Source organism: Grus americana, chromosome 2 (genome assembly GCF_028858705.1).
Source record: "Grus americana isolate bGruAme1 chromosome 2, bGruAme1.mat, whole genome shotgun sequence".
Taxonomy (NCBI): Eukaryota; Metazoa; Chordata; class Aves; order Gruiformes; family Gruidae; genus Grus; species Grus americana.
The window spans coordinates 166,299,949-166,326,952 of NC_072853.1; the positions used below are offsets into that span (position 1 = coordinate 166,299,949).

The following is a 27,004-nucleotide window of genomic DNA, read 5'->3' on the forward strand; positions in this document are numbered from 1 at the left end:
CTGTGGGGGGGCGGTGGTGGCAGATTGGTTCACCATCATGTAAATTAATGGGTGACAAGCAGTCCTTCAGAGTTATGTTCCCAAGAGACTTGTGGTCTAAGGGTTTTGCTAAGTGCCCGGGGGGAAGCCTGCATGAGGTGCAGAAAGCGGATGGACTAAGTGCACTTTCCACTGTTGGTGATGGCGTTCTTTAACGAGGTGGGAGGGGTAAATGCTTTCCCTTTCCTCCTCTATGGGAAGAAGGTGAGCTGAGATACTGAGGAGCTGGATGTCCTACGCCCAGCAGTGAGTGTTCAGCCCCAGGAGACTTGCTCTGCACTGCATGTTTCCAAGGAAGACTCGTTGGCTGAGCCACATACCAGACCATGGCTGGAGCAACATCTCCATTTGTGGGACTGTCTCCTTCTCAATGCACACACCAAGTCCTCTCCATTTCATGTATCAGGCACTGAACTTTTCTGTACCGTGCACATCACCTGTGTGCCAACAGAGCATTGCAGGAAACCATCAGCAGTTCTCTCTCTTTCTCTCCCTCTCCCTCTCCTTCTCCCTCCCTCTCTCTCTACTGCATCCTATGTCAAAACTGGCAGAAGCTACTATGCTAAAAAGTTCACGCAAAGAGCCTGCCCACTCTACAGCTCTATTATATATTTGTAGACTTCTCTGGTTCCAGGGCAAAAGCAAAGGAGGATTTGCATGATTTTTTTTTTTTTATCATTAATTTATCTGCTTTTTTTTTCTTTTACTGCTGTTGTTGTTGCTCATATTATAGACAGAGTCTGGCCATTTGGGTATGTAGATAGATCTCAGAAAGCTTAGTGCTGCTGTTCAACACAGCCTCTGCCTGGCTGAGGGAAAAGGAGATACTTAGGAAGATGCAAGTCTTTCAAAGGACACTTAATCACACGAGTCACTTCAAGTGGGTGAGAGCAGAGCAAATCCATGCTTTTGCTGATGCTCTTCGTTCCAGCTCTGTGTTGTCGGCTGGTTGAAAAACCACTGTCTCCTACAGGAGGCATCGTTGGGGCGTAACTTGTGTGACTGCCAGATGTACCTCGGGATAGCCCAGAAGTCATTAGACCTATTCTATCCAACCAGTTTTAGCCTTTTTAAAAGTTTTTATTCTTTTAATATCAAAAAAGTAGACTTCTCTCATGTCTGCAACCTCAGAGGAAGTAGGCTCGAATCCATTTCTCCACTTGGAGCCCAGCAAAGGGTTTTGCCTGCATTATTTGCACGTGTGGACATCGTAGACTCGTATGCACTCCTGGCAGCGGACGTAGCAGCACCAGTGGAAGATACAGTGACACTTCTCTTTACGTTTCTCAGTCCTCGTGTTGTGCCCGCGGCCGCAGCACAAAAGGTCGCAACCATCAATCCCATGGGAAGTGACATTACAGATCCTGTCACGGGTCCCAAAGGAACCTGTCTCAGGGTTGGGCTCACAAAAGTTCGGTGAGTTCTCATAGTAAACCAGGTCCTTCTCAGTTGGAGCCTTGAAGAAGTTGTATTTGGGCCTGAGGGTCTCGACCCAGCCACGGGATTCTCGATGTTTTTCCACCACCATTTCAGAAGCGCTATCGTACTTGTCCTTGAGGTAGTCACCGATGACCCTGAAGTCTGGCTGAGACCACCAGCACGTCTTCACTTCGCAGCTGCCTGAGAGGCCGTGACATTTGCACTTAAGATGCATGAGTTCAATAATAGACTGAAAAAGAGGAGAGGAAAGGAAAAGAAGAAGGAAGATGTTAGCCTGTAATCAAAACACATATTGCGTTCCGCTATTTAGCCAGGATTTCCTAAAGAATTGCAGTGTAAATAGATGTATTTACACACTTGTGGACAAAAATCACCTTATCCTCCAGTCAATGCCCTGCACAGATGCTGGATCTGAGACAGATAAAACCTCTGCAACTTTATTGTTTTCAGTGACTATTTCTGATTCTCACCCCAATTTTAAGCATCTACCAAGTGCTTTCACTAAGGGCTGAAGTTATTTCTGTGCCTACCAACTTCTATCTTATCAATGTTTATGGGTGAATATTGCAGTCCTGTCACCCAGGAACACAATTCAGACACATCTAGGCAGAGAAGAAGACAGAAGTCTTCTAAAACAATGTTTTTGTAAATGAAATGCACATCTATTACATTGAAAATTAAATAAATATGAAATGTCCTAACAATCTAGTCCAAATCGTTTATGTATGTTTTCATTAAGCAAATAAGATTCTAGCCTTGCTTGTGGCTATATTCAGAAACCTGAAAAGTAATGTATTTTTATTTTTAAGCCTGACTTACGATTTTTCTAAAACCTTTTCAAAGAAAAAAGTAGGAGCCCAACTTTTTACTTTGAAAGGCTTAGATTTCAACATAAAACTCTGCCCTGGAATAAATGGAAAGGTGATTATTGATCCCAGAAGTTTGCTATTCGCTTTTACCTCTTATGAAATTAGTCTAAAAGTTTCTAGAGGTGTTGCCCTCCAGTATTCTGAGGTGGGAGACAGCCTTATGCAACTTACTTGATAATCTGCATTTTCAGACTGATCAGCAAATTTCCGGGTACGTGAACAGACTAGTGCCAGCCTGAGTCCAAAAGATTTGCCATGAATCAGCACCTTGGTGTTCACCAGGTGCTTTCCTGTGTTATTTACGGAGTATCACCCGCCGCAAAGGAGGTTGTAATTAGTGATGAGAGAGAACCACAAAATGCTTGGTTCATATAATCATACTGAACTTAATCAAAGCTTCTGGCCTGGTGGTAGGGTTTGAGTTCATATGGGAACTAATATGAAACATTGCCTATGGCTCAGGTTTAGCTGGAAACACTTGAGCATGGAGGCATGGAAGAGCTACCCCATGAGTGCTGGCACGGTGAGAATGGAAAAAACTAGTGCTTTATAAAATAGTAGGATTTCAAATAATGGTGTGACATTTGCTCTCTAATCTTTGACATCTGTAAAATGTTCAAAAATAACTCAATGTTAATAAATGTCAATAACTCAAGTATCAAGACTTACAATAAAAAGCCCTTCTGCAGGCATGTGATCACAGGGATGTTTGCTCAAATCTCAGTTATTCCAAGGATTCTCACTTTAAGGAATATCACTCCTTTCCACTCTACCCAGCTTCTCCACAGTCTTCTTCATCTCATTATCTATCCCAGAAACTGCCACCAGCAATGCACAATGCCTTGGGGTACTGGGAATAATTTGGGACAGTGCTGGAGGAAACCACATTATTGCTTGCAGTCATCTTCATTGTGGACAATTTTTGTTTCTGGTGGTATTAAATATTGAAGGGTTGTATCCCCTATTTCAGAGCAGGTCTCCTGTGGTGTGAGGTGGGATAACTCCACCGGGGGTTGACAGTGTCCACCTGAGGAGCTCACGCTGAAGTCCTAGCCTGCCTGAAGACAGCTGTTAGCCAGCACAGTCCAACTGTGTTGGCTTTGCTATAGCTCACTGCACAGCCATATGTCCTCCTAAGCATGTGTAAGGTCTGCTCCTGAGGGAACAAGACCATATTAATCTCTTTTGGTTACAGTGAGACATGTTTCCTCCACAGAGGGATAAACTATCACAAGTTTATTATGTGAAAAAAAATACTGTTATCTCAGAGGAGCTGCAGCGTGGTCTCCATTAGCAGGAGCTTTATGATTGATTTTCATGAATTGTTTCCCATAGATTACATTCTTCTGGCATTTACAGGCTATTCTTGAGATGAAAAAGAGAACGTCATCTTACTGGGATTGTTCCACCTTATGGAAAAGATTCACTGCGTACAAGGCAGTCACTGTGATGAGGGCAAGACTTTGTGCTTTCAGTTCCCTTATACATTTTTCTCTGTGACTGTTTGAAGTGAAAACACATTAGCTGGCTTTGGGGCATGGTCTAAGTTTAATCAGGAGGCACAAGAGTCACATTCCCTCTCATTTTCTTTAAAAATTCCCTGGGAAATGGAACAGTGTTGAGAAGAGAGGTGGTGGGAAATGCTCTCCTGCTCTTCCCTACCTTCAAGCTTACAGAGCAGACTGGTGATCCCAGGGCAATGGACAGTTGCACTCGAACTAGGATTCAGTTGCTTAAACTCATGCATCTAATGCCATTTGTGAGCTCCAGGGGTGTCTAAGGCATCAGTCGCAAGATGGCAGAGGACCTGCAGGAGTCTTTCCCAGTAGCAGCACAAGGACAGGCTGGATACTTCAGGATATCTCAGTTCATATTAAAATGCATTTACTTAAGCAGCTGAATCCTCCCCATAAACCCTGGTCCATCTCTCTCAACCTCAGATGTCTACAGTGCAGACATCTCTGGCTGTACAGCTCACCTTCTTCCTACAGCCAGCTGAGGTGGACAGGCATAGTAGGGCATCATTAAGTGAGCTATTTCAAATGACTTCTCCAAGCTGAGATGAAATCCCATCGTAGACCTGTCTGTATTGATCCATTCTCTATAAATACATCTGAAACACTGACTCCAAGGTCATAGAATCACAGAATGGTTTGGGTTGGAAGGGACCTTAAAGCCCATCCAGTTCCAACCCCCTGCCATGGGCTGGGACACCCTCCACTAGACCACGTTGCCCAAAGCCCCATCCAACCTGGCCTTGCAGACATTTACGTTTGGATGGGTAAATTTACTTATAGCTTTCATAGGTCACCTCCCTGACAAGAACTATCACAGGACAGGTATCATCATGTCATGATGTAAACCATCCCAGATTTAGGTTTGGTTCTTCCCCTTAGTTCCCTCCCCCTGTTCATTGTGGCAGGTAAGAAAAGATTTAAGGGAGGTTGAGAAATGTGAAACTAAATGTCCTTACGGTCCTTCCAGCTTCGTTGTTGTGCCTGTTCATGGCTGATCGAGCGTCTGGTCTATTCTCTCGGGCGTCTGCAAACTCACGAGACACCATGCTCCCAAATTCCACGTCCTCGCTGCAGCCCCCCCATTTCCAGCCTTCCCCAGGAGAGCCCTTGTGGCGGGTGTCACAGCCGCAGATGGTGGCCGAGCCCTCGGCGCAGGATCTGGTCACCGCGAAAGCCACTCCAGCAGAGGCAATGGCGTGGACAAAGGCTGATTCCCTGGTAGCTGTGAAAGAGAGAAACCAATGAATAGGGACCATATCTGGCTATGATCAGCCCTGTGAATGCCTCCTCTCGAGGGCACGGCAGAAGGACAGTAAACTCTCCTCTTCCCTGTGGTCCGGCTTGGACCTACTCCAAAGACATTTTCTCACACCAGGAAATAAGCTCCTGTGTAGACAGGACCAGTCTTGATTCAAGCCCACTGAGGTCAGCCAAGAAGTTTTCACTAAGGTCATCCTAAGGTCTTAGGACGGGGCCATGGCAAAACAAAAAACAGTGCAAACCTGAGCGTCAGGAGGTATACAGAATATACTGTATGGTACTTTGCAGGCAATGCACCACATAGCCATACCCTGAGCCACAGTCTTGGTGTTAGATGCACAGAATTTGGGCTATGTTCCCATAACATGGAAAATGCAGGTTTACCCTTAATGACAGCCTCCAACCTTAGTGGTGGGACCAGCACCAGATAAAACACCTCATCCTCCTTGATTGGGAGAGCTGATGGCTGGAAGGCAGGAAAATGCCAGGATGGCCAGATACTCCCCAGTCCTCACTATGTAAATGAAACATTGTCCCCACCCTCCATCCTGAGGCCACCTTCTCTTCCTAGGCTGTCTAGCTCACTTAGAGACAGTGTTCAATATATGTCATCTTGCAGCTATCCAAAGTTTTGCTCACTTGCCTAATTAAGGCCCCTGCCAAGGGGACTGGAAATGAGCTTTCCTTTTCTGTGCATTGCCTCAGGATGGTGGGTGGGATCAGCAAAAAGATTTCATGGTTAAAGCTCAGGAGCCTTGGTCTCTGTGGAGACCTTCCTTCACAGTCTTTCATCCTAGCTGCAGCTGGGTGGGGAAGGGCAGTGCAGCATTAGTCTGGTTTTCCTGGTTTCCAGTGCTTTTTCTAACCAAAATTTCTGTGCCAAAATTAAACCCAAACATTTCAAACTGTTTTGCAAATGGGGAATATACCAAAATATCTTTTTTTCTTTTTTTTTTTTTTCTGGATTTGGTCTCATTATGTTTCTTCATTCAATAGAAGTGACACTGGAGTTCAACACCACACCTCAGAAAACACCATTGCAATGCTTTTTGGCTTCAGCAAAACAGCATTTTTATGATGAATGGGGATTTCAACAGCGCTGTTCTCAATCCTTGAGGCAATTCTAAGAGGATACAACAATTCTGATAACTGGCCTCCCTTAGCCTCCTACACCATTCCCCACATGAGCTCGCCTTATGCCTGTAGACCAGTTAGCCAAGAAAGCATGTTGTCTCTGACACCTTTGAGATGATTAGGCTAGGACAGTGTTGAAATATGAATGGATCTATAAAGGCAGAAGGTCAGGTTTTCAGTTCATGCAGCTTCACCAGCTTCTACTGAGCTTTTCATCAGCTGACGATGTGCCTCCTCAAAACCACTCAAGCCTTCTCTGCACCATATTTTGCTGATCTGAGCTTTCCCTGGGCATTTTGGCTTAATCTTTAACTTCTAGATGCTTCCAGGCTTTACTAACGCGAGGAGAGTTTAATATGCCAAGCCAAAAAGCCAACATGTTCTCGGGGAGAAATCAAAACTGCATGCTTGCAGAGCAGTCCCGGCTGGATGGAAGGCTTAAGCAAGAACTTGTGCAGCACTGCTTTGCTTTGGGAAGACTACCAAATACAACAATATGCAAATCAAATAATGTGCATGAACTTACAAGCCGAAGGTATGAGCAATGTCCTGGAACATGTTGTCAATGCGTATTGTGAGGTTAGTAAGTCACCAAGGGCTAGAACCAAAAAAGGAAAATGCAGGAACCTTCAGTTCCACAATGTGATTTTGAAAAACCCTTGTTCAGCATCTGTCCAGCCTGGAGGATCCCACCTTCCTGCAACTGATGACCATACAGTTCCTGAGCTGTGTGAAAACTCAGCTTTTGAGTATGAACAGATGAATCCAGTTCTAAAGGACTGCGGACTTGGCAGCTTGCACTTGCCTAAGCCCAGGTGGGATCCAGAAACCAAACCTCAGGGGTGAGGATCTTGGTATGGTGTCCCCAAGAACATTGATGACCAGTCCTGGGGTCTGTAAAGGGCAAAGGCTTCTTGTAGAAGCCAGTCTGACAAGCTGGTGGGATGAATGCCATTACTGTCTGGTAGGGAGGTAGAGGGTATAGTGCCTGACCAGAGAACAGCTGACACACCTTCCACCTCCTCCCACTGTGGCCTAATTGGTCTTGAAACCTTTTGATATGCTGCTATGTCATGGACAGGAGAGGAAGATGATTATCATTATTCTTCTCCCCCCTTCTATCTGACAGCTGTAGTAGCTAAAGCATGTTGCTTGGATAGGTTAGCTCTCATCACTTGGGAATCACCCTTTCCTTCGCTTAGGAGGAGAGACCTGATCCAGGTCTTTGGCTACTTGGGAAGGTGCTGTAGGTGCTGAACCGATGTTTCCAAATGTCATGGAGACCCCCTGTGCCTTGCCATGCTGAGACTGACAAGAAAACATCTACAGTCATGGTGTTTGTGCAGAAAAACTTCTCCTGCATGGGGATGAGAGGGGTGGCCTTGGCTTAGGAGTCCACAAGTTGTGAAACCTCCCTTGGATTCAGCAGGAACCATTAGCTGAGAACAGAGGTGTTTGTGCACACAGGTGCAGAGCTCACCAAAACCCAGGGATCTTCAGGCAACACAGCCAGAGAGTCTGCAGAATTTCTGCATTCTCTGCGACTTGGTTGCAGCTGAACAAGGGGTTACAGGAGCACTGGTTTGGTTGTAGATACCCAATTCTGCCTAAATCCCAGGTCCATTTCCTAAACTCTCCACCGGTGCTAGCCCTTACTGAAAGCCTACAGCTCCAGGAGAGTATTGATACGATTTGCCTTAAGAACCACCGATTATACTCAACTCTCCTCTTCCCAGAAAGAGCCCAATGCCTTTTTACAGCCTGTATACGAAGTAATCACTCCCCTGCTTTTGAAATGCAGCCACCCCTGGGGTGGAGTGCAGCCACCACTTAACAGCACACAACAGGAAGCAAATAGCATTGTATCTGATCGTAACTACCTGGGGAATGTAGGCAGGCAGAGCGAAGAAACTGAAATCTGGCCCGGGGCGCTGAGCTTAGGAGTTTGTCTCTTGAGAAAGTTGCAGCCGATCTCTTAATGACTCCATGAAATTAGGGCACTGGGTTTATATCTCCTACCCCTAACTTAAGGCACCGAGTTCGATATTGACGCAGATGGAAGAGCGCCATTGCGTGAATCACGTCCTGCCACCTCCTAAGTTATAGGACTGTCCTCCGATTACTAAGCAGACCTGACCCTGCTGAGCTCTGAAGAGTTGCCCAGGTTGTAGCCGGAGGCGGTGTGGCTGCAGGAATGGAGAAGGAGTGTATAGAGATATAGATAAGCAGAAGGAAAGCATGCACTTGTAATGGAAATGAGGGGTTATTAAGGTGCCATATAAAAATGCAAGAGACTTAGCAAAGATAACAGGAAAGTGCAGTATATTTGTCAGGTCGCCTCATTCCTCTCTGGGTGGTTCTGGTAGCAGGAGACAAGCAGCTCGTTATGACTTGAAGAGAGCTTCTGGAAAGTCATCTGGCAAGAGAAGGTTAATAAGGACTAATACCTCATGGGGATGTTGACTTAAGAGCATTTTAACCACTTTGTTTTCAGTGCAGCACAAGGTCACCAAAGCTCTGGCTTCAGCTCGTGTAATTCCTGCCTGCTCCCGAGTTTCCCTGCAGGGCTTAGAGACTTGGATGGCTGGTGCTCCAAGGTACCCTGTTCTGGACCCTTTTGGGGTGGTTGGCTATGAGTAAAAAAGGTGCTGAGACTTACAGAGGGCCTTTAGGGATGCTTTGTAGCTGCCTCCTCATGTAGAGCTCTCCAAGCCACTGGTCACTTCTGGAGATAGTTTCCTAAGGAGTCCAGAGCGTGAAGCTGGGAGCCTGAATGTCCCATGCAGAACACCTCTGACCACCCTGCTTCAGCAGCAGAGACATCTTGGGGTGCAAAAACACATGGCTGGGCAATATCAGTATGAGAATTCAGAGGCCTGAGGATGAGGTGACCAAAGATTTGGTGTCCTGCTTTCGCAGAGCTTTTTTACGTGACTTTGGGCAAATCCTTTAGTCAGTCTGTGCCTCTGCTTCCTTGTCCATACACCTGAGGACAATCCTGCTTATCTCAGGAGCCTGCAATGCTAAATTCAGTGATGTCTTCGGAACTGTGAGCCGAAGGTGTTAGAGTCGAACTGAGGGTCATCAAGTTGTGAGTTGAAGAAGGCAAATGAATAACCCCGTAAATATCTCAACTGTCTAATATATGAAACCTGCTCTCATGTCTTCTTCTGCCCAGACAGTGACTTATTTTCCCTGAACCTTTCTCTGAATGACTAAATGATTAACCCCAGATCAGGTAGATATCCCAAATATGAGAGAGGAAGGACTATGGTGATGTAGAAGGATGAACAAAATGGTTTATTGTGGTCTTAAAAAGCTGCAGTGCCTTTTTACCACCTTTGTACCATCGTACTGAGCCCTGTTGTCCCCACTGTTGGCACCCTAAGTCTTTCCTTCCTCCCTGCACAGTGCCCTGGTGGTCACAGCAGGTTCCTGGGACAGGGCAAAACAACCCACCTTCAGATGTGTTGGGAGCTGAAGTTGTAAGTCCTGTGTCCTGGACCACAGCTCAAAGAGCTAGGCGGTATTTCAGAAAGGGAGCACAGCTCTTTCCACTGACTGCTCTTTAAAAAGAAGCAGTGAGATCTGTGCAGTCAAAGAAAGAAAGAAAGGGAGAGAGGAAGAACAAAAGAGAGGAAGGAAGGAAGCAAGATATCTTGCTTGAGGTGGTTCTGGGCTGTACATCTTTTGAGGAAGGAAGCAGACCTCAGCAGCTGAACAGATAGCCAAGCAGTAGAGATGGACACTGCTCTAAGGGTTTTCCACTCAGCATGCCACTTTTCTAGATGGTCCTCCTGAAGGTGTGGAAGCTCCTTTGCAAAGGGAACCTTGATGTCTCCAGGACAGGTACTGACTCTGCTCTGTGGAGATAAACCTCCTACGCTAACAACCCTTTACTGCCCAGGACCTTGTCACCATCCTTTTTGAAACATCGCTCTTGTAGTGAAACAATGACTTAATGCCCTTTTGGGCTGGGAATGTATAAACAACATGGAAAAGAATAGAATTGTCCCAGATTGTTCCAGGAGACATATGATAGTGAAGGAAAAAATTCCCACATCTTAACCACTCCTCCCAGCCATCATTAGCATGTCTGCTCTTGAATAGAGGATCCTACTCCCTGTTCCACACCAGAAAAGACACTGCAATGGTGTGGCTGCAAGCTCCAAATTTCTGACACCACAGACTTCTTGAGTGCTCTTGGGAAGAGTCACTTAGCAAGCGGGGTAAAATGGAGAAAATATCATATCTGCTTAGCAGGACTACAGGGAACAGGCATGCTGTTTTCTCTCAGCTTCATTTTTCAAAGCTAAAAGACAAGAAAAAGCTACCTGTTGTGTCAGCTATTTCAGACACCCAGACACCCATCTCTGAGGGGCAGAAGGTGTAAAGTCTTTCCAACACTTGTCTGGTAGGGCAGGTACCCAGGGAGTGTGAGAAAGGGTTTCAATTCCCTCCTTGGCCCGAGGGGATGCAAACCCACAGCTCTCATGCTAGGATTTGCACAACAGTTGACACTACATTGACTCTGGATTTTTTTAAAAAAAATAAATATCTAAATAAAGCCCAAGAACGAAGAAACTGGAAATAAAACTGGGAGCAGACTAGTGTTTCTGGTATTTGGAGCCAATACAGCCCTGTCTCTTACGCTGGAAACCTATTCTAACAGCTCAATTTTCCCCCGATTGTGGTCAGGGTCCTTCCTGCAGGTTAGACATCACGGGGATTGCAGGGGAGGAAGGTGTTGTCCAATGGACAAAGATGGTGAGGAATTTGTGAAGTGAGCTTTGAGAGTTTTGGAAGCCCTGTCTTTTATTCGAGGTGAAGTGAATGCTATCAGCACACTGTTGTTTTGTCCTTGAATCCATCAAGAGAGCCACCTTACCTAGATATGGGAGCAGAGCTGTGCCATTCCCTTGTGGGGAGGGTCACCCATAAACACCTCCATGATGAAAGCTAAACCAGAAGGGATTGAAAGAAAGGCCATGTTGCACCACTTTGAATGGAAAAGAAGGATTCCAGAAAAGATTAATACCAAAAGCTCCTCACCATGAATGTAAGAGCTGAAGAACTGATGGTGAAAAAGTCAGTGCCTGCTCCTTATTTGCAGCTACACTGAAGTCAAGGCTGGAGGATGGCCTCAGCTCTGTAGGGTACCTCTCAGAGCTACCTTGAGCCAGAGCCTCATCAGATATTAGGTAGATGGTGACCTCCACGGCAGGTGGGTTTCTTTAGGCTCACACTGACAGTTGTGCAGATGCAGCTGCCTTCTGAATAGCAGAAGTGAAATCCAACGGGACCAGTGGGTCAGAGCTCACGGGAGCTGCAAAAACAGACATACAGATCACTATTGGCTTCTACTAACATGAGCAGCATTGCCTGCTGGCCCTTAAATCTGTGTGCAGGATAGGCAAGGATCACCTGCAGCAATGAAGCCTTGCTCGTCCCAGATACCAGGAGAAGAACATAGTCCTCTCAGCCCTGCTGGCCTCTGTGCTAAACTTGCCAACCAGCAGACCCTCAGAGCCAAGGATTCAGAACATGGAGATGATGATGTCCCCAACCTTACGATGCTCTTCGCACTAAAGGGGGCTTATAAGAAAGATGGAGACAGACATTTTAGTAGGGCCTGTTGTGATAGGACAAGGGGTAATGGTTTTAAACTAAAAGAGGGGAGATTCAGACTAGATATAAGGAAGAAATTTTTTATGATGAAGGAGGTGAAACACTGGAACTGGTTGCCCAGAGAGGTGGCAGATGCCCCATCCTTGGAAACATTCAAGGTCAGGTTGGACGGGGCTCTGAGCAACCTGATGTAGTTGAAGATGTCCCTGCTCACTGCAGGGGGGTTGGAGTAGATGACCTTTAAAGGTGCCTTCCAACCCAAACCATGCTATGATTATATGATTCTATGAACTGAAGGGTCACATATCAGAGCATGGGACATATTTCTCCCCAGGGAAAGGTGGAGGGAAGGTGGGAAAACAAATGTTAAAAGGCTTTTTTTTTTTTTTATGATCACAAGGAAGCAAATTGTTTGCCAATCAGAACCATTAAATATTGGCACAGCACCAGGTGAAGACAGAGAACAGGGAACCCCTTGGCACACACTGGCTGACAGATCCATCCACGCTGCAGAAGCAGTGCCCAAGCGCTGGAGGGGAACAAGCGTTGTTCCCATCGTAGGGGAGGAGGAGGATCACAGAGGTGTCACGGATACTGTAGGCCTGACATTGCTTGTGGGGAAAATACTGGGAACGTTGGAAACAAAATATTGGCTCTTGTGGCCTTGGAGGCAGGCGAGCTTCAGTTTCACCACATTCCTCTCGATTGTAGCAATAGAGGATCCCATCTCAGATAAACCAACTGAAAGGGTTTTACATAAGCTGGCTGGCTCAGCCTCAAGCTTCCTCCAGCTCCTCTCTGGAGCGGCCCCTGTTTCCAGCATTCATTCTTCTCCCAACCCACCCTCACCAACCTCAAGACGTTGGCCTCCTGCAACAGCATGTCCTGGCCTGGCACCGAAGGCTCCTCAACGACCCCTTTGACCCAAAAGAGGATCTTTGTACCACACTTGCTGTTTGCTTTCACAGATGCATCTGCTACCCATTAGGGAAGGTGGAGAGGAGCATGTTGTGGCCTTTGATGCACTCAACACAAGGACTATAAAAGGAGGGCACAAGTCAGGCTTCCTGGTGGGAAGGTGAATCATTCCACAGAGCATGTTCCCAAATTTGATAGCATGTGCTGTATTCATACTAGGTATATTGGAAAATGCTTTCCAAAGTCAAAGCTTTAGGAAGAGATCCTGAGGTTCTTTAAAGCTTTCTTTTCTTTACTTGGTTCCACTCCCAAGTCTAAACATTGAGTAGCCAAGTGCCCTGACTCTGATTTTTCTCCTTGATCACAGCAGCAGCAGTCAGTTGTTACTCTGAAAAGACTCTGGAAGCCTTAGAAGATCAGAGCCTGGTGACTGCCTCAACCAGTGGGCTACAAATGCTGCAGAAAGTCCCTCTCTGGCCACAAGTGACTCTGAAACTCTGCCTCAGTTTCCCTGTTTGCAAAAATGGACAAAATTATATATCATGGCATATAAGAAAACACTCATAGATTCATTCAAATGGTGACCACTATTGACTGACACCACAGACCACATCTGGCATACTGTCCATATAGGACAGAGACAGAAAGCTCAACTCTATAGCCTGAGCTTTGAGCACCCTTTCAGCCTACAACATTACAGGGGAGACTGGCAAAAGGAAGGACTTTTCTCCTCACCCAGTACTGCATGATGCCTTATTACCCCAGGAGTGATTGTTAGCTTGGGTCACTCTTTTTCCATAGGACTTTCCATAAGAACATCAGTACCTCGATCTGCCTCTGTGCTGAGCTGTGTGGACATGGCTACTTTCTTATCAGCACCTCACCTGGGCTTATAGCCCTTGTAGGTCTTGTCAGTAGCTCCAGGACTTTCCAGAGCAGCTCTGCGTTGCACAGAGAAGATGTGTCCAGAGCTATATAAACACCCCATCTTGTCCAGAAGAGCATGATTGCATGGGATCCTTTGGACAAGAGCAGAGCCTAAATGATGACCGGGGGTCCCTTGGATGCAGAATGATCACTAAGTCCATTCCTTGAAGATCTGTTTGTAAAACTGCAGTCTCAGTGTAGATTTACAGACTGACCTGAATGATTTGGAGCCATGCACTAGTGAAACCCAAATGCCTGCTGCCATTGTCTAGTGTGTAGGCTTGTCTCAGGTCCCCTAGTCTTCAGCAGAATTTCCCAAGTGGATTTATCTCCAAGTCTTGGGAAGCCCGCTTTGCAAAAGCAGCAGTTCTTTGGGGCTGCAGGTAATCGAGGCTTTTAGGTCTAACCCTGAAATGGGGTGGTGGTGGCTCCGAAAGCCGATGCAGCAATGGGAGAAATGCAGCTTCAGAGCACCCACACTGCAGCACATGATGCCAGCCAGAAGCTGCCCCGTGGATCCATGTTGGGCTCTGCGTGATGCCACAGCCTATGCCCTTCTGCAGAGTGCCATGCCAACTCCATGCCCAGCTGATTCTGCACTGTTTCTCATCAAAATCCAGCTCCGGGGTTTGTTTGACTTTTTTATCCTTTTAAAAATCAGGCCCCAAAATGCAAAGACTTATGCAAATGCAAAGCATAATAACAAGAAGCTAACCACACTTTTGCATATCTTAAAGGAAAGGTTAGGTTTGGGTCCCATCTGTGTTTTGAACGAAGTTCTGATTGAGTTCTTGTTTCCTCTGAACCAGCATGCTAGTGTCAACACATCCCTGGGAAGATGAAAGGCCCTAAAAAGACATTTGATCAGATTAGCTGTGGTTCAGATCATTGGAGGGAAATTATTATATGGGCAATTCCTGCCAGGGAACATGAAGGCGATACAGATAAGAGAGAATGTTGGATTGAAGGAGGTTGGATTAGCACAGTTTGTAAAATCCTGAAGGCCAAGTTCCTCTAAAACATCTGAACAGTGGTTTTTTGTTTCTTTTTTTTAAAAAACCTTTTTTTCTGCTGGTTGCTTACGGTTATCGTTGCACCCAGCACAACAGAGCTGCAACCTCCAGCGCAGTGCTCGTGCTTCCAAACCTTTCGGGCTCTACCCAAAACAGGTAGAGCCAGATTGTCAGACGCTGGAGCAGCCCAGGATCCTCATACATGGTGCTGGGAGCAGGGCCGGTGCTCCCTGCCGCCCTCTGAGCCCTCGTGAGCCGAGGGTGGGTCAAAGGCTGGAATGCTTTCGCTAATTAGCTACTGTCAAAATAACCCCAGGTGATCGCAGGTAACCAGACCCCCAAGATAGGCAAATCAGCAGGACGGTCTGGTATCAGTAACCCAAGTCTGATACCTGCAAAGCAAACATCCCCCTATCTCTCTCTCTATCGCCCTATCTCTCTGTCAATCTAATCATTACCATGTATGTCTCCTTACCTACCCTGCTTAATGCAAGCACGTTTTATCTGTCTTTCTGTTGGCTTGGTCATGTGTGAAACACTCTGCGTCTGCTCCCCCCGCCTCCCGCCATCCGGTAAATGCCGCCTTCTGAATTTTTCATCGCCGTCTCGAGTTCTGAAACAGCACGGTCCTCTCGGCCCTTCGAACCGCCCCAAATTACCCCGACCCCTCGTCTCCCCAGCCACCCGATGTCCCAGGGAGGCTCTAGACAAAAGGAAGCTGTGTGCCAATTGGGGGTTATTAGCAGAGATACAGCGCACTCATTGTGGCAGGACCGAGTCCTTAATGAAAGGGGAAGGCAGAAAAGGAGCAGGGAAGGACTGGGGTGAAATTCTCCGGGGTGCGTTCCAGGTTAGAGGATCACTGGGGTCCCTTCTGGCCTCAAAAAAAAAAAAAAAAAAAAAGGCAAGGAAAAAAAGGCAAGCCCCAAAGACCGCTATGCAAAACAGCCCTGCTGGTCAGTAGTATACAGGGAGGGAAAAAAATATATAATTGTATTCTGTTATCAGAAGCAACATGGTCTAACAAAAGGATCGCCTTCGCCCACCTGAGAATGGAATGTGAGGCTCCATTTCGCTGCTCTGATCGTATTTGACAGCCCCCCTCGAGACTGCCTGGTTGGTATGGCAAATCGTCCTTATTACCTGCTGGGGTGAATGAATCCCCCTTTGTGCTGGCACTGTCACGCTGCATTAGGTTGACAATGGCCCGAGATATTTTATATGAAATTTGCCCTCACTTGTGATTAGCCAGCACCAACTAAGTCATAGCAACCTAGAACTATGCATTGGCCGGGCCCCGTTGTCGGCCGAAAGGGAAATCCCTATTCAAATGGTTTAATAAAACAATCTAAAGGGCGTGTGAATCGTGAAAAGCATTTTCACTTTTCTCTTTAGCTTAATCTCATGGTCGCTGGGATATTGTGCTCCGAGCAGACCCCAGCAGGGTGTGGGCTAAGGTCCCCCATCAACTTCTTTTACAGCCTCCTTTTCTGCGAGTTAATGATATACCGGTGTGATTGCCTCCCGCAGCAAGAAGAAACACGCATTTGATGAAAAGGATGGACCTCCTAACACATCCTAAATGGCAACAATTTCTCATCCAAAGGTCACAGGTCATAACCTGGATTTTGAATCACCACCCAGATCTTTTTCAAAGCCCTGCTAAAGCTGGGGGATTCTGCAAGGCCGTTTTACACAGACACACACACACACACACAGACACCGCGTTATCTCTGGAGGTTCCCGCTCCACTTGAAGCCTGAGTTTAGTGTTTGGAAACAATTGGATTTTCCCCTGGTTTTGGGCTACAGTTTGCTGCCTTTCACATCCTCTCAACCCTGGGTTGCAATGCAGGGAAAAGCACAAGAAAGAGGTGGGCAGTGCAGAGATGCGCAGTGTCTCTGCGAGATGCATCCTGAGCATCCCCAGAGGGGCATCCAGAGCTCAGCAGCACCTAGGGTACAAGGAAGACCCTCGGCTGAATCATCATCTGGCCGTTCACCCCAAACCTGCCATGCTCCCAGCCCCGAGCATCACCTCCAGCACGGCTTCAAGGTCTCAAAACTCTCCCCGCTTGCTTGCAGGTGTAGGAAAGCTCCCCCGGTGCTGACCCCCTTGAAAAGCAAGATCTCCTGTGCATGGGCGAGATGCAGCCACAGAGATTTGGCTGTGGGGTGGGATGGGAGGAGAGGGAAGGAGAAGCGTAACGTTCCCCTTTTGCATTTTTGCTCCTCTTCCTTGCCTGGGCTGGGAAGCGGAGGAAGGCAGCGGCAGCGGGTGCAGGGTCTCCGGGAGGCTAGCTGAAAGCCGGGTGCTCATCTTAACATTTACCTAAACAGAGGAACGCTTTGCATCTGCAAAATGAGGCTGGAAATCCCCGGGGGAGACAAGCTCCCTCATGAACCTCCCGCAGCCGAGCTTCCAAGCACAACCGAAAGGTGAAAGGGAAAGCAGCACAAGAACCCATTTTGTTTTTCCCACTTTTCTTTCCTCTTCTCTATTTCTCCCCCTTCCCATCACAAAGCCTTGGCCAGGTGGGGGGGTTCCTCCGTTTGTCATGTGTCAATATTGTCCCTCGATTTTTTCCCACCGGAGCTTAGGAAGAACAGCGGGGCTGCGGGCAATATGCACAACGAAAGCAGCCCAGGCTTTCACGAGGGACCCTTTTGGCTTTCAAAATCCACGTTAGCCTCTCCTAAAAGGTGTTCGCACCAGCTATGGTATATTTCCACTGCAGCTCTCCCCGTAATTGCAAGCTATCTGGGGCAAGGAGTGATTTTGTTATTATGTGCTCGTACAGTATTTAGCACAATGGGGCCCTGATCTCTGCTTGGGGCCTCAGAGTCTACTGTAATACAAATAATTAACCATAATAGAGCTGGGCAAATATCTTAATAAAACCATGGAATCAATTTGAGGCAATTAAACAATTTTTCAGCTTGCAGAACTTTTTGCTTTACAGGTTCAATTTGGAGAAGGGAGGGGGTTTTAGGTTCTGGGGGAACTGCAGGAAACTGCTTTGGCAATTTTTATTTTTTTTTTCCCTGTGGGTTTCAGTTTCACCCAGTTGGGAACGCAGAAAATTTTTATGCAGCTCCCAAAGCACAAAAGCCGCCTTTTATAAATAGCTCGTGAGAGGAAACATGGTTTGGAGGCTGGATCTGTGGTTCCTGAGGGAGAAGGGGCTAAACTTCCTGACTTTTGAGAATCTCATCTGCCCTGCCTCTGCCCCAGTTGCCCACCTGTGAAATGGAGAGAAATCATTATCTTCCAGCTTTTTAATCCCAAGCACTTGAAGACGCAGATAGCTGCTAAAGCAATGGGGACTGCAGATCTATTTAGACAAGAATAAGAAAATTGCAAAGCCCCGGACACAGACTGGATGATTTACAAGCAATTATAAGTCAGCAGATAAGCTTTAGATGACAGATATTCTGATTATAGTTGAAGCTCTTGTATAATTTGCAGGCGGAAAAGGGAGCTAAATATATTGAACACTTGTCTGAAGTCGTATTCAGTTCTGTACTTGTCCATCATGGAGGGAGTGCATGTGAGGACACTACAGCAAGGAGCGCATCTTCTAAGGGTGGGCAAACTAACAAATCTACCGGCTCACCCAACAAAAACAGTAACCTCAACAACTGAACCACCCTTTTCTGAAGGAAATAGCTATAGCCTCTATAAATACATCTTCTGGCCAAGAGGGTGCAGACCCCAAACTTTGCCATGCATAGATCTTTTATGGCCAAGCCTTTGCTGGAACTCTTATGACCAACAGTCATGTTCTAAGAGGCATTCCCTTAAATCTTTCAATCGTAGGAAGACACAATCAGAATAACCATAACAGAAAAAGTGAAAAAAAAAGAAAAAGATATCCCTCTATGCACCACTGTCCATTGACAGTATGACTAAGACAAATCTGTGAACTGGTGATCAGTCTGGTGTTGGTCCTAGACATGGAGAAATGAGTCCTAGTACCTAAAAACTGAAGAAAAGGATCTGCACCACAATGCTTTCAAAGCAGACCTCACCCTCTACTGCATGTACGTCCTAGTAACAGTTCATTTTAGCTACCATGAAGAGTTAGCACGTCATGCTGCTGGACCGAAAATGGCATCAGTTTGATTTGGGAAGTAGAGCAAAAACATGCAAGGTAAATAGTTGGCTAGGAGACCACCTGGCAATCTGTCACACCCAGAATAACACAAAAAGCTTGGTGAATATAAAACCACAGAAATGAGATAAATGCAAGTTTTCCATCAGCTTTACTGTCAAATGTTAGCCAGGGGTTAAATAATAAAAATATCAACAATAAAATAGCCATAACTTGTATCTACTTGTGATTTAAAACAGTGAAGCTCTCACACACAAACTTTGTCTGCCTTGCCCCCACCAGTGTGAATGAGCTACTCGTCACGGACAACTGTCTGCCCACGTGCCTGTGCCCACACTGGTGAAGCGGGTGACATGCAGTTCTCACCCTGTGGTGTGGGCAAGTCCCACGTGCTCTTACTGCAGGAATGAGGAGTCAGCTCAAGGAGTGAGCTGTCTTCAACTGGAACATCCAGTCTGGGTCGGGAGAATGGTCCGGGTTTTCTGATGTCCACCAAGAAGCTCTCAGACATGATGATTTCTGTTCCTCACTGAGCCACACAGAGTTTTGAACCAGTGACCCCAAAATAATTTCAAAATTGTGGATAGGTGTTGTCAAGACTCAGTTCTCCTGCTGCGACATGATTTCTCTCATAATCAGAACTGCAGCACAGTTGTTGCAGCATGAGATAGCTACAGGACGTCCAAAAAAACCCGCTGCTGTAGAAGCAAAGGATACCAAACACCTCCAGACAACTTTCTCGACCAGTCACCATTTGTATTTACAAGACAAGCCAATTTCATTAATCTTATGATTACTTTATTTTGCCCAGGTTTTTTAAGCTCAGATAACATCCACCTACCTACAGAGATGCAGTTTTCTCACCCAACCCCGTGCCATACACTCGTCAGCCCTCATGGCAAGCGGAGCTGGAAGTGTGCAGAGATGCTCTCTCCTACGGAGATGATCACTTCCAGTTTGAACTGCACATGGGTTTTGTCCTCCCAGGCAAGGGAAATGATGGGCACCCAGAATGTGAATAACCTCCAGGTTGGGCTTTGAGTCTCTCTGAAGAGAGACAGGGGCTGTGAACAAGTGGGAAGAAGAAGCAGGTGCTGTGGGTTTTGATCCAGCTTCGATCTCTGTCTCTGGGTTCATCTATGTTAACCTGGTTTAAGCCGAATGATAACATTTGCTTTGATAAAGCCTTCCTCAGGCTGTACTCCATTATGGTATTTGTGGCCCTTCTTTTTCACATTGTGAGTCTTTTCCAGAGCTTTGCTAACCAGATCACAAGAAAACTTGCAATTCCAGCTCATGCTTCTCATTCTTACTGCTTTTAATTCACCAAATGTCTGTTTGCTCTTATGTTAGCCCTGCCTTTGTATTTGACAAGTGGACACAATGTTTTTCTTGATTTTGCATCCTAAATGCTCCTGCAGTTCTGCTACAGGTTGTTCAAGAGCATCCACACCCCACAGCTCTCCAGGGTTGGTGGGAACAAGGCATGGCTCCTTACCCAGCATACAGACTTGGGAGGGGGGTAAGGAAGGGTGATGACCTGTTCCGCATACAATGTCTTCGATGACTTTAGTGGGAGTGGAAGGCACTCGCTAAACTGCTGGAGGAACCCAGTATCTTGAGGGTTTACTGACAGTGCATATCGCTTTCATCCCTGCCTATCTTACAGCAACAAAATCAAAGCTACGCATCCTGCAGTCTCTTGGGATGGGAGCTGCTAAAGATTCCTCTCTTGCCGTTAAATGTAAGCTCCCTCGGTGGCAACACTGCTGCTGCCCTATGTAATGAGTGGGGGTAGATGAGACGTGAAGTGCAGGAAAAAAAAAAGAACAACCAAGAACCCTTAGGAAATGTCTTTGAAAATCAGTTACTGAATAAATCGGGTAAAGTAAAAAATATATTTTGGCCATCAGTAGAACAACATGGGGCCTAATTCTCCTCTTGGCCTGGTGTAAATCAGAATAGCCTTTATCTAATTCAGTGGAAATGGCAGAAAAGTTGAGTCAGTGTAATTAGGGGTGCATCTTGGTATAGGAGCATTTTTTTCCTATGAAAAGCTTCCTTTTTCTAATGAGACACCTCACTTCTTGTTATCTTGCATGAAACTGATATCTAGACGCACCGGCACGCTCAGCCCCTGCTCCAGAAAACCTTAAAATCATAGATATCAGACTTGGACCTCGCACCCTTCTGCCCAAAGGCAGGATTCACTCTGCCTAAACTATCCCTGACAGATGTTTGTCTAACCTGTTCTCAAAAACCTCCCAGGTCGGAGCTCCCACCCCTTCCCCAGGCAATCTATGCTCATGCTTCACTACCCTTACCGTTAGACCACTCTTCCTAAAGTCTAGCCCCAGTCCCCCGGCTGCGATTGAAGCGGACGTGGAGGACAACTTGTCAAATTAACCTGGGCAAACCAAAGGAAGAGGTGGAAGTGCAAGGAAGAGAGGAAAACGAAACGATGCTGTGAAGTTGCGTAGCAGAGCAGTGGCAGAGCTGGCAACAGAGCTCAGTCCCTTGGCTCCCTGACTTATGCCTGCATAAGCGAGGGAGCCCTTACCTCATTAATCCCACTGGGTACCTCGCCTTTCTCCTGGCCTTTTTTCTATGCTCCCTCTTCTCGCTCGCTTCCATCTCTCATGTTAATCTTGCTTGCCTTTCAGCATCTCACATGTGCCCTCAGAGGGAGAGGCTGTTGTAACACACGCAGTCTTTGTCTGATTCATCCCTTTGCTTATACGTGACTAACACTCATACTATTTGTCTAACTATTTCGATTGATGTACATTTAATATGTAAAAATTTAATTAAAGTTTTATTCATAAAAAAATATCTGGGCCAATTTAATATTTTTTTTAAATACCCAAGGGGAATATTCCAATTAAGGACTAAATGCCAGAAAACAGTCAGATTTCCCCCCCCTCCCATCTCTAATCAAAGTAGCAGGTTTTGATATTATAAAGAAAAAGCCACCAAAACCACAACAATATTTACAGGCATTCACTCTGCAGGTGCAGAGATCAATCCTGAGAGAAGCTGAGAACTTCCAGCTCTCAGTGGAAACCAGTGGAAGTTACTCTGAGGAGAAGCCAACTACGTACCCAGAGCCAGCTCCTCACCTAGTGGATCTTTGCTAATGCTCTGATTGGAGAATTTGCTGAATCTTTCTAATCAGCTTGGTCCTGCAACCTTTAATCATGCAAATGGCTCATGTCTTCAGTGCAGTTCCAGACTTGCCAGCAAAAGGCTTGCAGGACTGCGTACGGCAAGGGGAATTGGGATTTGTGCTGGCACAACAAAGTTTCTGACGGTTATGGGCCTGAAAGTGCATCCCTCCAAACAGATGCTTCTCCCAAGTTAGCTGGGAGGAGTGAAAACTCTTGGGCTTGCATATTACATGGCCCAACAAGTCTCTTTAATAGACAACGTCATTCAGGAGCTTAGCGGATATGTCAGTATTTCCTGGTTCCAGATAGGCAGGGACTACCAAAATGAAAGAGTTAGTTGGAAACCTTGGCCCAAAAAACCACAGCAAACATCTGAATTTGTTTATCCTCAGAGGACCAACTAGGTTTGGGTCTTGGGAAAAGGCTGAGATCAAATCACCCAGTGTTCAGTTTAGCATCATCTAGACCTGATTCACAACCTTGGTCAGAAAGCCCAGTGTCCAGCAACGTCAGGTAACTGTGTAATAGTGGTTTAATTTAAAAGTCTGCTCAGGACAACTCCTCACAACAAGGCTAGGTGTGTTGCACGCCGCACACAGTGGGTGGTGTAACAGTGAGGACACAAAAGTCTTGCGTGACTCAGAATGGGGTGCCACACCAGTCAATGCTGATGGTGGGCCTTGGGCTTCTTACCCCTACCCAGTCTCCTGCTGTTCACCACAAGTCATGAAAATTCTTGCTCCCTAACACTCCCAGTGCTCCTTAACTAACTTAAGACTTTCAGCATAAACCAGCAAAGGCTCAAGAGCAGCAATGACCAAAATGTTGTCACCTACATCCCAAGTGGACACCTTTACCCCAAAACTTGAGCTGCTCCATGGCTGACATCTGTCTACAGGATTCTGAGATCTTTTCAAAGCTTTTCATGACTTGTGAAAGTCTTGAAAGGCCTCACTGGCATTCCAGTGCAAAGGAGCTGCAGAAATCTCAGAATTGTCCTCAGACTGGAGTGCTTATTTCCTACCTACACCAAGGAAGTCACAGCTGCCATGCCAAAAACAAGGCCAATGGAAATGCTATGTGTCACATGTAAGGAGCTGTCCCTAACCTCTCTAGCAGAAGGCTGTGGATGAGTCATGAGATTCATTCTTCAGGAAGATCTCCAAGCCCATTTAACCCAAGTCTTCATTTCAGGCATTTTTATGAGGTTGTTGCAAAGGCTCAGTCATTTATGTCTTCAGAGGGAGATAGTAGGGTACCTGAAGTATGTGTTGGTACGTGATTTACCTCCATTGAGCAGTAGCCTTGTAATGCACACGTAGGAGCTGTTAGATATGCTAATATGTGAACACAGGCCTCATCTTGAAATCTTAAGAGGGGATTAGAGCAGATGAGTCCTCATTTAGTTTTCCAGAACAACGTCAGAGATAAATCTGGCTGCTCCTTTGCAGGGTGTTAAAGGGGGATTTCCTGGTGGGTGGGTCTCCTCAGTGGGGTATTATTGTATTGACAGTGGGGCGGGAAGGAATGGATTAAGCAACTGGCAGTGGGATATGGAGCCTTTGCATGTGCCGACAATGGATATGAGCTGGGGAGGGTGGAAAGCTGTCAGTGGGCTATAGGAAATCAGGTTTGGTTCCTGGCTTAATCATGGAGACCACACTGTTACTCTTGAGCTGAGCATTTCTCTTCAGAAATTCAGCCATGGCTCCCATGCTGGGTATGTCAGTGGCGACCAGCAATAGGGCTCAGGTGTTGTGGAAGGCAGTCAGCCAGTTGAAGCTGTTAAAGTTGGGTCACCCGTTCACTGCCCTATCCTATCCTGCAGTGGAGCAATGCCGATGCTGGTAAGAAATGTTATCTGCTGCCCATAAATCACTCCCAGGTCCCACCATCCTCTTGGCTTTCTTGAATACATGCAATTTTTCTGCTATTGGTTCTTGGCAATGGCGAAGATTTTGGCATGCTTTTCTTCTAATCTGCATGTTTGGTCTTCTATTCTGGATAAGCATAGGTGTTATGGGTTTCACCATCAACTTTGACAGTAATTTGGGGGATTGGTGGAAGCCTACAGAGAGTTCAGGAACTGAGAGCAGAGCTGAGCAAAACGGAGCTGAGAATGGGTTTCCACTTCTCCCTGGAGATGTCGTATTGATTAAAGAAGAGAGATTTTGGTGAGGAACTGCAGGGATCCTTGAAGGACATTGAGGTGCTGGAACGTGTCCAGAGAAGGGCAACAAAGCTAGTAAAGGGACTGGAGCACAAGTCTTATGAGGAGTGGCTGAGGGAACTGGGGTTGTTTAGCCTGGAGAAGAGGAGGCTGAGGGGAGACCTTATTGCTCTCTACAACTACCTGAAAGGAGGTTGTAGCCAGGTGGGTGTTGCTAAGTAACTAGTGAAAGGACAAGAGGAAATGGCCTCAAGTTGTGTCAGGGGAGATTTAATTAGATATTAGGAAAAATTTCTTCACCAAAAGAGTGGTCAAACATTGGAACAGGCCACCCAGAGAGGTGGTGGAGTCACCATCCCTGGAGGTGTTCAAAAAACATGTAGACGTGGCACTTTGGGACATGGTTTAGTAGACATGGTGGTGTTGGGTTGACGGTTGGACTTGATGATCTTAGAGGTCTTTTCCAACCTTAAGATTCTATGATTCTATGATTCTTCAAATTTCAGGGCCTGTGTTTGCCCTTATTTTAATGCCAAGTGCAACATGCCAGTCTCTGAAGCTTAAAGTTCTGTTGAGTAAATATATTTAACTTAAGAAGCAAAATGTCCACGACCTGCAGATTCCCAGAGTCTCACAAAGCTGTGAGATCAAGCACAGAAATGAAGAGCTCCCAGCCAGTAAGCCCTAAACAACGAGACTGGTTAACCTCAGTTGGCTAAAACAGTTTTTAAGGCAAGACAGTTTGTGTATTAGTTCAGGTGAGTAGCTTAAGTTCAAGCTGTTAGGGCAGGAGTGGCTCTCCAGCAGCTCCTGAATCACATGTGGCTCTCCAATGTTTTGCATATGGTTCTTTGCCCCGACTATGGCATGTGGTTGGTTAGCAGCAGGGCTATCTTGCGTGGGGGGGTAGAAGCCCAGTATCGCTGAGCTGTATTACTCTGCCATGTGGCTTGCTTGCCCAGGCCAGCTCCAGAGGAGCCACCATCATCTTCTGAGGTAGTCCTGCTACACCGCTACCCAGACTTTCTGATGTATGTCACATGCGGCTTGTAGAGTGAAGAAGATCCACCATCCTGCACTGCAATTCATCCCAAACTGTCTGATCCAAATCAGTACTAAGTTTAGCTCTGCTGTTATTTTAAACCAGACTACCTGGCTCAGTTGCCCAGTCTGAATTAAGAACAGCCTTCTCCTGGCGGGGCTGATGAAGCCAAAGAAAAGTCTAAAACATCAGCAAGCATAAACCTCACAAGAGAAGGTGCAGCCTTGGATTAACAAACTAGCAGTCAGCGCTACAGCCTTTCAAATATCAGAAGACCCAGCCGTAGAAAGAAAAGCCCAATATACTTCCAGCTTTTGGTCAACCACATTAGTGGTCAACCCCATAAAATAGGCAAATATGTATAGTTAATAGAGTGCTTGACGCAGTGACCTCACTGAGTTGCAACACCCGTGATTACAGCCTCTTTTCCAGTAGAGCAGTAATGCTGATACATATATTTTTAAATTGCATCTATCCTACTCTGCAGACTTTGAATAATTACTATTTTGTTAGTGTTAGCACTAGCGTATGAGACTTGCGCCAGAGTTGTAATGGTGAGTATGGCTGTTTGAGCAGAGTATCATCCATCTACACAGTACCTACATGAAAAGTCAGGTTAAACATAGAGATATGTTCGGAGAGAGTTTTTAATTCTTACATTCTATTATTCTTACATATTGATTATTGGTTATTTGATATAATTCATGTAGCCTTGGGATAAACATTGGAAACATGGAAGTGAAAATCGAGCTGGTGCTTTTCTGCTGGCTGAGAAGTTCAAAAGCTTCAGTGTCCATCTGGCCTCTTGAGAACCAACACAAGAAGGCAAGACTCCATTGTCTTGCTCAGTGGAAGGTTAAAGTATTTTATGGTAAGACATTTGTATCCTCTTCAACTCTTTCCTGGTCCACAGGGATCAATAAGGAGATGTGTTTGGAGCAGGGTTATAATTAATAAAGCCATAAACAGAGCTTTACAAAACCTATTATTTGCCAAGGTCTTGCCTTCAGAAGCTCACTAAGTCATCTCTGATGTGTTCAGGTGCAAGTGATGTGCACATTAACTTTTGATTGAGAAGACTCTGTTTAGGCAAACTAAATAGAGAGAATATTCTTCATTTCAGATGCTGGGTACAGATGATGTTTCAATTACAAATCTCACCAGAGTGCTGCTGTGCCGTACACATACTGAACATCTAACAGAGACTGGCTGTGCTCCACAGAACTCCCATCTACTTCTCTGAAGATATATCTATGTCTTCAAATTCATCTGTCAAGGAATCTATATCCAAAATGCAGTTAGGAAAGACAAAATGTTGTATAAACAGAAACATATTTCTCCACCAAACCCCACAGCTCTAAAATACTTTTCCACCTTTTGTTTCTTCTCTAAGAAGAATCGGTGCAATTTGCTGTTGGTGCATCTTCATGATAGAACTCAGTGTTTATAACAGAGGAGAATAAGTCATGGATTTGGAGCCTGTTACAGCCCTCATTTTATAGAGCTGTAAGGCTGCTTCATGAATTTAGAGGGGTCCTTAGGAGACCTCTGCTAATACTTCACTCTCACTTAATCTGAATTTAGACTACCTGTCAGAATGAAGGTGTTTGGAGAGTATGTCATACCTAAGGCTATTAATGAGGGCCAAAAAATCAAATGACCATATTACGGAAAATTCTGTTTTGTTTTATTTTTTAACAGTTGAAAATCAGTTGGAAAATATGAGAGTCTGAATTTTTCCATGTGATAAGAGACTGGGGAAAAAA

At 45.9% G+C, this 27,004-nt stretch overlaps 1 protein-coding gene across 1 annotated transcript in view; it reads right to left on the minus strand.

The window, feature by feature from the left end:
* Positions 1-1,228: 1,228 nt before the first annotated feature.
* The window catches only part of WNT3A (Wnt family member 3A), an 87,424-nt gene continuing 61,648 nt past the window's right edge, over positions 1,229-27,004 (minus strand). Inside the window, exons 3-4 of the mRNA XM_054816460.1 lie at positions 4,822-5,087; positions 1,229-1,708 (exon numbers count right to left, since the gene is read on the minus strand). Of these exons, the coding sequence (XP_054672435.1) occupies positions 1,229-1,708; positions 4,822-5,087 (746 nt within the window). The remainder of the gene's footprint in view (positions 1,709-4,821; positions 5,088-27,004) is intronic.